This window comes from Hydractinia symbiolongicarpus, chromosome 15, assembly GCF_029227915.1.
Source record: "Hydractinia symbiolongicarpus strain clone_291-10 chromosome 15, HSymV2.1, whole genome shotgun sequence".
Classification (NCBI taxonomy): domain Eukaryota; kingdom Metazoa; phylum Cnidaria; class Hydrozoa; order Anthoathecata; family Hydractiniidae; genus Hydractinia; species Hydractinia symbiolongicarpus.
The window spans coordinates 1,348,898-1,362,604 of record NC_079889.1 but is presented as its reverse complement, the minus strand read 5'-3'; the positions used below and the strand labels follow the sequence as shown (position 1 = coordinate 1,362,604).

Genomic DNA, 13,707 nt, shown 5'->3' with positions numbered 1-13,707 from the left:
TTCAAGTTTAAGTAGAAGAAGTGAAGTAGGCCTAACCTCGTACACAGTTATTTAAGTTGTACGAAGTTGGTATGGATAAAAAAAATTCAAGTTAAGTAGAAGAAGTGACGTTGGTCCAATCTCGTACACAGTTATTTAAGTTGTACGAAGTTGGTATGGATAAAAAAAATTCAAGTTAAGTAGAAGAAGTGAAGTAGGCCCAACCTCGTACACAGTTATTTAAGTTGTACGAAGTTGGTATGGATCAAAAAATTCAAGTTTAAGTAGAAGAAGTGGAGTAGGCCTAACCTCGTACACAGTTATTTAAGTTGTACGAAGTTGGTATGGTTAAAAAAAAATTCAAGTTAAGTAGAAGAAGTGACGTTGGCCCAATCTCGTACACAGTTATTTAAGTTGTACGAAGTTGGTATGGATAAAAAAAATTCAAGTTAAGTAGAAGAAGTGAAGTAGGCCCAACCTCGTACACAGTTATTTAAGTTGTACGATGTTGGTACAATCATCAGATAATTGTCAAAAATTAACGTTCAGAGAATATTTAAGATATTATCATGTTTACTGAATGTAATTAACAATGTTTAGATATTCATTTCTAAACCAAATTATTCGTTGCCTAATTTTTGTACAGCAATTGTAATGCCCATTTTCGTACAAAAATGCCCATCTTCGTACAAGCGCGAAAAGTGACCAACCTCGTACAACGGGTCAATTTCGTACGGAACAATAGCTCTCGTATCCTGTGCGGGAGACCGGGGTTCGATTTTTCTTGACGGCGATTCAACATGGGCGAGTGAATGTTACCATAGCCCCGGGTTAACCCAAGCCATGTGAAGGAAATTGGGGAGATGGCACACTGTGTGGGCCGTTGGATGTTGCCGGGAGTTGTCTATTAGAGCATGGACCCTAATTGGATCTGCGTAGCCTAAAATAAGCATTAAATACTCTAGGACTGTCCATCTAAGGCATGGTTCCTCCTGGAAATAATAGACTGGATATATCCCTCGATATTTGTGAGGCTAGCCATGTAAAATATGCACATCTATCTATCTATGACTGAAATGTACAGCCACTACGATAATGAAGTAAGCAATGGTATTCTAATTCTCTAATTCTCAAAGCTACAAGAGGGCATAAACACCCACTGTTCAAGAGACAATTCAATTCCAACATCGTTATTAATATGTAGAACAATCTACCTGGTGGCATTTTGGAGTCAAGTTCACTTTAATCTTCAAAAACAACTGGATAGCTTTTGGTCTGATAAGCAGATGGCTACGCAGAATTTTGAAATGGCTACATTTGTGCTTAAATAATTTTAGTATTAAAATCTCTCACATTTCAATAGACACATACATTTTTCATTTTTTTGTGTGTTCATGAGAAAGTTCTTGTGCAGTTGATTTTTTTTTATTATTTTTTTTATTATTTTTTTCTCCAGTATGCCACATCATTTCCAGCATCCTTGATCAGTCCAGCACACTTTTGGATGTTATACCTATGTAACATAATAAAAAAAATATTCCTTTTGTGGTTCAGTTGGATTCAATATTTGTGATGTGCATATTTTCAGGGTGACCACTAATAAAATGAGAACAAAAGTAAGGTTATTAAGGAGAATTAAGGCAACAAATTGACATTTTTTAAGGATATTTTGCTGCGAACGAGAAGTAAAAAAAAAAAAAAATAAGGATAATTAAGGAGAAAACCAATTTTAGTTCTCCATCTTTAATGTTACATAAATACTATGTTCTATGATAAGAAAATTATACATATCATACAAATATGCATATAAGTGTGCCCTGAAAGATAGAAAATATAGGATTTCAAACAGAGAAATATGTCTTATTTCACTGGTGATGAACAATCCATAAACACATTTCCAAAAAAGTTACGATCAGAAAAAATAACAAATAAGGAGAAATTAAGGAGAATAGCCTGGGTTAACTGGAGCTATGGTAACATTCACTCGCTCATATTAAATCGCCGCTAGGGGGAATCGAACCATGGTCTCCCGCACAGGACTCAGACGGGGTATATTATTGACCATCTTCCAATCTGATCTAGACTTTGTTAGATCTAAACTCAACTTCCTCTGTATCAAGTCTGTCTTTACCTCCTGCCAAGTCTTTCTCTGTCTGCCTTTGGGCCTTGTCCCATGAACTATTGGTCTCTACACTTTCTTAACCAATTATCCTCCTCTATTCTTTCCAGATGCCCCAGCTAATTCAATCTTCTTATCTGGATAACATCTTTAATTCTACGGATACTTAGCCTGCTTCTTAGCTCATCTGAACTCTTTCTGTCTCTCAGACTGGCGTTACACATCTACCTAACCATTCTCAATCATTCCTTTCTAAACGGTCAAGATCTTCCTGCTTCACTGCCCATGTCTCACTACCGTACAACATAACACTTCTTACACAGCCCTCATACAACATACCTTTTACCTCAATTGACAAGACTCTGCTAGTCAACAAAGGAAATAACTCTCTTAACTTTTTCCAAGCAGAACCTATCCTGCAAGTAACACTTCTTCCAACAGCCCATTCACTGCTCAACATATCACCTAAGTAACAGAAGTTCTCAACTATCTCTAACGAGCCACTGTTGTACATCATTGAAGCTGGAAATACTTCATTCTCTATAATCTCACCTTTGAAACACTTGCATACAAACTGAATGTCAGCTCTTAACCTTCCACCAATACTACTGCACTTCTTATGTACCCAATGCTTGCATGTCTGACAAAAAATTGAGTTACTACCAACCCTTTTCCTGCGAACTTCACAAAGCCACTTTCCAACTACAAGGTCACACTTGGCTGCAATGCTTCTAGTCTTTTCTTCCACTTTTCAAACTTTTCAACTAATTCTTCCATCAACTCTGCTATGAGAACCAAATCATCTGCATACAATAACTCCCATGGACAACCTGTTCTGAACTCCATCGACAGCGCTGTAAGACTTAAACAAACAACAAAGGACTAAGTACAGAACCCTGATGTACACCACCATTTACACTAAATTCATCACTAAGTGAATCGTTAATCCTGACACGACTTTTAGCATTGCTGTACATAGACTGTACCATCGTAACTAGCCACTCATCCACACTTAATTTTCTCATTGCCCACCAAATAACTTTACGTGGCACTCTATCAAAAGCTTTCTCTAAATCTACAAAGGCGAAATAGAGATTCTTTCTCTTTCCTTAATACTTTTCCTGAAGCTGTCTGAGTAAAAATATTGCATCTGTAGTGCCACACCCTGGAACAAAACCAAATTGCATCTTATCTATATAAATTCTTTCTCTAAGTAACTTATCAATCACCCTTTCAATAACTTTCATTACTTGACCAACCAACTTCAAACCTCTATAGAAACCTCTTTCTAATGTATCACCCTTGCTTGACTTGTAATAAGCTCAACTCCAATATATCCAGATACCTGATACTCCTGCAGCCTTGCCAATCTTCAATTTCTTAATAGCCTCCACTTCAAAATTGCACAAATTAATGTTGTGATGATAAGTCTCCACCTACAAATTTAATTTCTTTATGTGTTACAAATGCTTAAACAGATTCTTCTTATGTTGTAATTAATTTTTTTTATTATGTAATCAAAATTATGAGTTTCATTCTTCAATTTGGTATCAACAACTTTGCATGAACATTTTTTGTTGTTGAGATGTTTTACACTTCTTAGAAGCTGTACCATACATTAAATCACAATTAAACCATTTATTAGTGTTTTAAAAAAGGTGTTGACTATGACTTTAGTAAAAAGGATTATTCTCCAAGAACCTCCTCTGGATTTTGTTAGCCTTTTCTTTCTTTGCATTTAAGGTATAGTGCTAATAAATTAAACAATACTTTCCAATATGAGCGTACGAAGGAGTAGACGTTTGAGAGAACAAAGTGATGATGAAGTGGTGGAAGTGATACCACCAGAATCACACGAAACATCAGAAGAGGGAATGGAAGTTGAAGAATTATTTTGTAAGTTTTTTGTACCACATGAATAAAAAAATTACACCACACATTTGTAAATTTTGTTTCAGTATGTAATCATGTACAGGCCTTGTTATGAATCCTGTCAGTTGTATAAAGACAAACCTATTAATACTTAGTCACAGGTACTGTTAAACGTGCCTGTGGAGACTTTGCTCTCCCTAATTTCGCGAATTAATCATAGGCTATTCAATAATGCAGAAACATGATGTAGCTTTTCTAATTTCAAGCCATCAGTGTCAGCACAAAACTACTGTTGCTAACTTCTGTTTTGTGGGATAGCAATCTTGTCAATGTAACATAATACATCCTAAATTGCCAAATGAAAATGTGATATATTATAAGGATAATGAAACTTGGATGTATGTTAGAAAGCAAAACATTTAGCCCATAAAAGATACATGTTATTAAATTTGATCATCCATCCCACACGGATAGATTGGAAATTGCTGCATGATCTTTGGTAGTTTGCATTTTAACTTTTGCGCACTATAGAACAACCACCATTTAGGATAAGGGCTCACAAGTCAGCAATAACAATCCTTTGAGACTTCAGATATATTGTCAATACTTTCAGGCCAAGTGTGCTCTGAAAATTTATGTGTGTTTTAATTGCATAACTATACTTGTGTGGGGACAATCTTTTAAATTTGAGACTCTACAGCCTTTCAGATTCAATTTATTTCATGTATGCAAAAAAATGCCAGTGATGTCTTTTGCATGCTTTATATTGTCAACATGTGCTTCATGTTGACAATTTATAATTTGTTTTGATATTGCATACTAAAGAAGGGAAATGACAGCAAACTTTAAAATAAAAACACTTTGGCATTTGCCTAGGCAATTAACCCAACATGAATTAGAAAGGCTGTTCCATTGAAGATCTCTTCAAGTTGTTTTTCAAATAAATAAGTCAAAGATGATGGAATATTATGTTTAATTTTAGCATCTCCAGAAACAAGAGCCAAAATTACAGACTTCAGTACACAAACCACGCCTGGTTTACTTAAAAATGGTCCATTGGCCACTGTACCTTGTGAAGAAATCAAACCACCCACATACAATAATTCAGATGATGATGTAGGCTTAACCTTTAGAACTATTACCTGTTATTTAACATGCTTATTTTGGTAAATTGAGACTTGTGATTTGTGTATTTTAGGATCAAACTTGTCCTATTTGTTTTGAAGAATGGACCAACTCTGGTGCACATCGGTTAGCTTCATTAAATTGTGGCCATCTATTTGGAAGAAGGTAACATCTTATTAATTTCTTTATTTTTAAATTTTAAGATTCTCACACTCATCTTGTGATGTGCTGTGTACTGGATCAATTAAATTTACACACCTCAACAAATATGCAAATTAATTAAGCGGTGCTATTGATAGCACAAGCCAAATGTGAAATTTATATGAAGTTAACCAGCACATTTAAAATATTTGATGTGCGCTTTTTGCTGCATGCATACGGAAATATTTATGAAAGCCTGCTCATAGTATGTGATATATAAAAAATTCATGTTCTTTTTAAAAGCTGTTAAACAGTGAGCATTACTGCTATTCAGTGCTATAAGATTTTTATAATCTAAATAGTTGAATTTGACACTTGCAAAATAGTATGTTTTTTCATTTGAAGATCAATTTAGCTCAACATGTGGAATTGCCTTGGAAATTAAACAACCCCTAGGTCAGTCACTTAGGGGTTTCTTAAAATTAGGCTAAAAGTTTGGAAAATTAAGCATTAAGTATTTTAATCCTCATCAGCATTATGTGAATGAAATGTGAACAAGCTGGCTTGGAAATGAAAAGCTTGAATTTAAAAGGCAATTTGCTGACGTCAGACACAGAAATAAAAATTCATGTCACCCTTTTTGACGACATTGGAATTGTGAATTGCTGAGGCAAATCATAAAAACAAAAATTCACACGTCAACATTTTTATGCCAACGTGAAATGGGTAAATGAAACAGTATAATGAAACTTCCTTTAAAATTTTTTTTGCCAATGCAATAAAATTACTGATGTATGAGTATGTGGAATTTAATTTACTGTTAAATTGCTTTGTTCTAGTTGTATTGAAAGATGGTTGAAAGACCCTAAAAATAAATGTTGTCCACAATGCAAATGTAAGGCAAGACGAAGAGATATTCGCAACATTTTTGCTAAATCTTTGAAAGCTGTGGATACATCAGAACAAGACCAGTATGTGGCATCTTATTATTATTACCTTCTCCTCCAATGTGTATTATACTGTGTGTGACAATTTAAGACAATATTTATCATCCTGGTGTAATAAAAGAACAGTTAGTAAAATGATTTTTTGCAGATAGAGAAAGGATCAAAAAGTATTTTTCCATTGAAATGCTGAGGATAAAAATAAAGCTGGAGGTATTCTTTAGAAATATTCTCATTAACAAAACACTTTTGACTCTTAAAAGATAATAATAGGACAACCAAATCTTGTTGGAAAAACTTGTATTATTTTTAAAGTATTTTTAAATGGTTGTTTTGTAATGTAAATGTTTTATCCTTCTTTGTTTTTTACAGAGCAAAACAAAGACTTATAGAAGAAAAGTACAAACGATCAAAAGCTGAAGAAGGTGAAGCCAAAGCTATTTTGCAGTGTCAGCTGTTACGTGCCGAAATGGAAAAATTAAAGAAGCAAGTTGAACTGGTGTCATCATCGGGCAATGTGTCAACATCTTGTGACAGGTCAGTATTGTATGTTTTTTTTTTGAAATGGATTAATCAGCTTTTACATTTACAAAATTGTCTATAGCTATGGATGGCATTATTAATAAAAATTTTTACGGAAGTGTTTAGGTCAAAAAATTTTAATTTAAAAGTTTCTAAATTTTAGGTTAGGGTATGGGTGCATGTCAATTATTGCAAATTGCGATTAAGCTACACCCTTGCCTGTCTCTGTTGATGGCGTTGGTGCTACCTCATGTTGTTTTACGAATAATTTGAATTGCAAAAATATAAACTCACAATGTTTCTTGTTTATTGTTAGACAACCATTGGCATCTGTAAGCAGTACCCCAGGTCTATTAGGTCAGGAATTACTCCAACCACAGCGAATTCAAACAAGGTCATCAACACTAACAAAAATCACTAAAAAGTACACTTTCCAGAAAAGCTTACAAGTATCACAGGTTGGTGTAATTTTACGGGTCTATTTTGAGTAGAACTGTTTGGTCTCACTGTAACCCTTTTTGAATCTACTTCTATTGAGCAGGTTGCAACAATGGGAAACATTGGAAATTGTGTATCCAAATTGATTGACAATTAACACCCGTGTTTTTGCTCAAGTTACCCTATAAGCCTTTTGATGTTTTTTTAGTTCAATTAAAAGTTTATTTACATAATTAATTTTTAGATAATGTTTTTTATAATATTGCTTTCACATTTAAAAAAACCTTATGATATGTAACCCTAACAGTATATAAACATAATCTTGGTTGCCATAGGTTAGGGAAAAGTAATTCATGAAAAGTTGTCCTGGATATTCATGGAAAAATCCAGTATTTCATAGTTTCTCTTTATTTTCTAGAAGCGCCCTTTAGTCTCGTCATATATAATAAAGTTTCAGTGTTTGCGCTACTGCATCCGTTATATTTACCGTTTACTACCTTGCGAGATCGTATGTTAGTATTTAATCGACTTTGTTTTTGATCTAAAATTTTTCTGGTATTGGTTGCAAATTAATTAATTTAGGCCTTGAATTTACTTGAAAATATTAATGAACCTTAAAAAAAACGAGGTCTATTTTCAAGTTCCTGGAAGTTAGAAAAACTAGTCCTGGGAAGTCTTTAAAAGTTATGAATTTTGATTAACAAATGTGGTAATTAATTCGTGTGTGTTTAGAAAGAAGCACGTGTGTTGGCGTACGATAGAACGCATATGTTGATGGTAGTATCCAAACCTTCTCCCAATCAATTGTTTGCAGGCTATGGAATACTGAAGGTAAATTTTCCGCTTGTGTCTACTGCAAATTTTCCGCTTGTGTCTACTGCACTTTCATTTTATTGTGAAAAGAGGCTAACCAGACGTTGTTCCAGGCTTTGTTGCTTATAAATAAACTTCACGAGCTTAAATTTATTAATAAAAATCTATTTAAAAAAAAACTGTTACTATCAGTGAAAAATAATTTGGAACTACGGCAGTTTTTAGGGAATTTTTCAAAGTTAGCCAAAACCATAAAGTCGTTAACCACATCCGCGAGAATGCTACTTCTGTGTTAAGTACGTATGCAATATTATCTATGTTAGGTTCCACAAAGTGCTGATCAGTGTCTCGCTGACGTCAGCAACAATTAGCACAGCTTAAGAGTTTGGATTTAACCAAATAACCTCACATCCTAAGTCCGTTGTGAACATTGACAGGTGAACCTTGACAAGTCAAAACTGTCTAAATCTAGTATAGAAAAAGCCTATATAATTAATTGTAGAGATAAACTTTGAAATTTGTTGCCTTGTCTCCGTATTTACAGAGACAAGGCGGGAAATTTCAGTATTTTTCATTTTTATTTTGTCGGAAATTTGCCAGTGTTTTTTGTCTTCTGTGTCATTTAGTGGGCAGGTTGATCTTTTTTTTTATCTAAAAAAAGGCGAATTCTGAATTGTAGATTTAAAATTAGAAATAAGTAAAGAAGTTGTTAAAAGTTAACTCCCTTGTTTTCATTTCCTCTGTATACGTATTGTTCGCAGGTTTGTTCGTTAGAATCACGTTCTAGCGAGTACATTCGAATACATCAGAAGCCGATACGAGATGCAAAGTTTAACAACACTGGTGACCAACTTATCTTGACAGCATCCATTGATAAAACGTTAAAAATGACGAGTGCCCTCAACAACAGTAGTGTGTTAAGGTATGCGTGGCAACTTAGTACGCAGTCTACTATTGTTTCATGAAAAAGCGTTTTGACTACATGCTGCGAACAAAGTTGTTTTTTAGAATATTCTAGCTAAATTTTTTACTTAAAACATGATAAAACACGAGACATAATTTTAAATTAATATTTTTCTGGTGACTAGTTGCAAGCACCAACTTGACGTGATTTTGTATCGGAAAAGTGACAGTTTTTTTCTCTTATTATGTGTCATTAAGTGACCTGATTGATGAACTTGATAGGCTCTAACGACTTTTTTTGATACGTCTCTAATTTTTTTAGTTATACCTGTCCTGGACCTGTATGGGCATGTGCGTGGAATGATTCCGATAATAACTACGTGTATGCTGGATTACAAAACGGAACATGTCTAATATACGATATTCGAAATCCGGGTGAGACATTAGACTCGATAAAACCTCGACTTGGTGTTCCGTGTCCAATCGTGTCTCTGGCGTATGTTCCTACGGGAAACTCAAACGCTGCATTCAGGTTCGTTTTTTACTCACTTATTTTACCTGTGTAGCCCATGATTATGTAAGCCCTTCAGTTATTTAAACTGATCTGGAAAAAACTTATTTTTTAAAGCTTGTCCTGGAATTGTTTTTAAATTTAGTAAAGTAAGTAAGTAACGGGTAAGATAAGGTTGGAATTTTAGCAGACATAGTATGTGATTAGAGCTATAGTAATTTTTCGGAGATAAACTTATTTTTCTGTCTTCTTTATTAAAGAGACTAACTCTGTTTTTTCAGGTGTGAAGGCCTACTCGTTGGCACTCTACAAGGCGGCTGGTTTGCTCGAAATGTAGATGATTCCACGTACACTGATCATCAATTGTTGTTTCCTGAAGGTATATCTTTACCAAAGAGTTTATATTTTAAAGCCCCAGCTGTTACTTCGCGAAAAGTTACTCTCCACAAAAATGTATGTGTGTTAGTAGTGAGTCTGTAATTTAATTTTCAGGTTCGTGTTCTGGTCTGTATTTTGAACCAAAGACAAGACACTGTTTGTTATCGCAAAGGCCTGGTAAAAAATCAATTCGAACAATGCATACGGTAGGCGATGGGAGTTTTTTCAACTATCGAGATTTCCACTGTACTTGGCCTGATTTCCCTTTAAGTTTTGTTTAGTCACACTTTATCTCATGTCACGATAAACTCCGTACAATACACATACAGAAGAGATCGAAAAATGTGTTCGAGTTAGACAGTAGTAAACAGAAGAGTTGCATAAAACAACGGGCCTTAGTAACTTATTTGAAATAGCAGATGTTCGAATTAACTGCGTTCAAATTAGCGGAAGTGTGCTGTATTCTTTAAGTAAAAAAAGGTAAACTTTATCTCACTAAAATTTCATATATTCTCGTCTGCAAAAGCCGAAAATTCTTACCTTTCAAGGTGGCAAAACGTACCGTATATGCTTGGAATGTACGTCCTACCGTATAACAAAGAGGAACAGCGCTTCAATATGGTTTTGTACATTTCGGAGGTTTTTCTTATTAACGATAAAGTAGATCATAACACATGATTTTAAGCTATGTCAACGAATTTTTAATTTACATGATTTTAAGATATGTCAATGTCTGTTATATTAGGTATGCCATTTATCGGGTGATGCATCCGATGAAAATCCCGTGCAAGTGGATGTTGTGAAACAATGTTATGGTGGTAATCGAGCCCAATCATTAACCAGGTCACATCTATTTGCTTGTCCTGACTATCCAACCAGGTTAATGATTTGCGCTGGCGACGAGTCTTCATCTTCCGTAAGTTTGCCTCATTTCCTGTCTTTTGTTATGAGTTTACATATTCGGAGGATTAATCAAAAAATTTATTTTAGGGGAAGAAACTTTCGCTAACAGAAACTTTCGCAAATGGGAAAATTAGCGAAATTTTTGCATTTCGCGAATATAAACTATATACTATCGCGAAATAACTTTCACGAATAAATAATTTTTGAGATTTTCGGAAGAATCAATTTCCCTAAATTACGGTCCTAAGAAATTTTTAAAACTTTTTAAAAATTTTAAAAATTTTTAAACTTTTAAAATTTTTAATAAAATATTAACAGGGAATTAAAACTGGTAAAACGTGGGTTATTTAAAACACCTTTCAACACCTTCTTTTTTTTAAAACACCTTCATCAGTAAAGTCATAAATACAACGTATCAACTTAATATAAGTTATTTTTTTATGGGTACATAGACTTCCGCGAATGAACCATGTCAGAAGTTTTCGCAGATTAGGCTAAAACTCGCGAAAGTTTCTGTTCGCGAAATTGTTTTCCCTTAAAGTAGACTCTAGGGTGGGTCAAAGCTGTTGACATGCCAAATAAATAATTTTTATTGAGCATTGCGTACTTAAGCCACACTTAAAATCTCCTTAACCTAAGATCTCTTAAATAACCTATGTCCTAAATAACCTAAAATTTGGACCGAAATATTAATTCTACCTAAAATCTTTAAAAATTGAAAGTAGTTAGCCATTTATTATCAGGTTAAAAAAATTCTAAAAAATTTGTAAAAACTAAATAAATAGAATGATTTTTATACGTAACGTTCGTAAGCCGTTTTCGCTATTAAGAATGTGCCTTTAAGTGTCTACCGGATCATAAAAGAGGTTACCTTGAAAATTATTAATATCTATCATTTCTTAAGGAAAACCTCAAATATTTTTACATCTGCCTTTATTGCGCTTAGGGGTTCTCCTTGTGTTCTTAAAAAAACTGGCAAATATTGTGGCAAAAAAATTAAACCCTATCCTATGTATGCTTTCTTTCTTTCTTTCAGACGATTGTATGGGATGGCGATCACGGCAATGAGCTTCAAAAGTTACCTAGCAACGGTGGAACTGTATTTGATGTAATGACTTTTAGTGCATACGAGTCTAATTTTCTGGCCACGCTTACCGAACAAAAATTAAGTTTTTACCAATGGCCGTAATGTTAGTAGGAACATGCTGTGTTGTTGTTATTATGGGGATAACGAGAGCTTCTAATGGAGATTTATGTTTGAATGTTTATAATGTGGGAGATATTTTGTCGTATGCAATCTGGTGTTAAATTGACCGAAATATGGGAAGCCTTAAAGGTGTGAAGGAGGCTATAAAGCACGATAATGCAAAAAGTATTATTGACGATTTTGTAATAGTTCGGTCTATGCATTGTACTATATAAACCGAAATTTTAATTCTTAAAAAAAATTTGTGGAAATAAATTGTAGGTTTGAGGCCATCTGTCAGTTAAGTTATTTCCTTAACTAGTCGTTATCCCGTGGAAAAAATCCACGGGTTCACCTGTTCTTTTTATACCTAATTGCGTGCGTCTCGTTACTTGCGCAGTTAAGCTACCATTTTGTGTGACGGACTGACGTATACGGGTATTGTAATATAGACTAGTCGTTAACCCGTGGAAAAATCCACGGGGTCGCCCGTCGCGTTCGCTCGTCCTTTAAATTTACCCGTCGCAACAAAGTGGATAAAGATATATCACATTTGATATTTGTGCGCATTTTAAAAATTTCGTGTTTCCGTTACGGGATGCCGCTTTCGCGGACACAGACAGACGACGGTTATTATTAAAGAGATAAAAAAGAATATCTATTTCTTCTGCTAATAATAAAATAAATGCTTTCCTTTAGCCAGGTTTTATCCAGATAATTCTTCCGTACTGGACCTAATCAAATCAAGAATCTTTCTAACAATTGTATATTTTTTATAATTTTTTGTTTATTTTTGTTTGGAAATGTATAAAAGACAAAAACAGTTATGTTTTTTACTCGATATGTTACAATCCTTCTCTCACATTTCAACATTTCTCGTGAACACTGGGGTGGGGTGGGGTGGATTGCAAGAGATGGAGTGGGTTTAGAGCATTTTTTATACCCACATTGCCTAATTTACAATAAAAAACTGGTCTTTCTCTTATTAGCGCGCTTATTGTGGTGAGCACAAATTTGGGTGCTTTTGAGATATTTTTCCTGTGGTTATCTACTGGCAAAACAATATAGGATTTTCCGTGTTTCGTGCAACTTCAAAACATGATTTTTTAACCTGACGCTTTATCTTTGGAGATCAGTCTGTTGCTCGGAACTTGATCAAAATTTATCAAAATTTCTTAAAATTTTACGAAATGTTGATTAACTTTTGATTAGATTCATTATTCGATTTCGATTTCGAAATCTATTTGTTAGATGGAACTTGATGATTTAAAAACAGGGTACATAATTTAAAACATGATCTTAAAGCTATCTCAAGATATATTTGGAAAATGCACCATTGCAAAAATTTCGGTCTAATTTCCGCCATTATGGAATGTTTCCGATTTTTTTTATGTTGTATTTTTATCGAGTATTAACAGATTTTAAGCTCGCATATAAGAATATCTTAGTATTTCACAAAATAGAAGAATTGGTACCACCTTCCTTCAATTGGTAATATGCAGTTATAAAGTATCAGTGCACGTTGCCAATATACAGTCATTCCGCTAATTTAAGACGTCCTCTAATTAGTGCGAATGGCCTTTTTTTGAAAATTCCTTAATTTATTTCCTCTAGTTTTCAGTGCGACAGTCTTTTCACTTATTTTTGGTTTTTCCTCTCATTTAATACGACTAAGGTCGAAATTTGCTCTAGCTTCTTTTCTTCTCTTTTTAGTAATCTATGATGAAGAATAAAACAACCTTGTTTACAGCCTTAATTTAAAAAAAGGGTCTCCATTATCGTCCATGTGCTCTTGGCGTTTTAATACATTTTTTATAAAAAATGCGCCACTTCGGATTTATCATTTGTTGTGATTTCGCAGACTTCAAACAAT

At 34.0% G+C, this 13,707-nt stretch overlaps 1 protein-coding gene across 1 annotated transcript; it reads left to right on the top strand.

Moving 5' to 3' along the window:
* The first annotated feature begins 3,684 nt into the window (after window positions 1-3,684).
* Window positions 3,685-12,134, top strand: LOC130628811 (E3 ubiquitin-protein ligase RFWD3-like). Its single transcript, XM_057441824.1, has 13 exons — window positions 3,685-3,994; window positions 4,953-5,086; window positions 5,169-5,260; window positions 6,076-6,207; window positions 6,553-6,717; window positions 7,019-7,160; window positions 7,873-7,971; window positions 8,715-8,875; window positions 9,179-9,388; window positions 9,649-9,746; window positions 9,860-9,951; window positions 10,491-10,661; window positions 11,685-12,134. Exons 1-13 carry the CDS (start codon window positions 3,877-3,879, stop codon window positions 11,835-11,837), a joined length of 1,767 nt encoding a protein of 588 aa, XP_057297807.1. The 5' UTR covers window positions 3,685-3,876; the 3' UTR covers window positions 11,838-12,134.
* Window positions 12,135-13,707: the final 1,573 nt, after the last annotated feature.

What these genes read in the sequence shown, in the direction of transcription:
- LOC130628811 (XM_057441824.1), top strand. Translation starts at nt 3,877, where the DNA reads ATGAGCGTACGAAGGAGTAGACGTTTGAGAGAACAAAGTGATGATGAA. An exon ending in GGAAGTTGAAGAATTATTTT is followed by an intron (nt 3,995 to 4,952) that starts GTAAGTTTTTTG and finishes GTTTAATTTTAG; the next exon opens with CATCTCCAGAAACAAGAGCC. An exon ending in TCAATTGTTGTTTCCTGAAG is followed by an intron (nt 9,747 to 9,859) that starts GTATATCTTTAC and finishes TTTAATTTTCAG; the next exon opens with GTTCGTGTTCTGGTCTGTAT.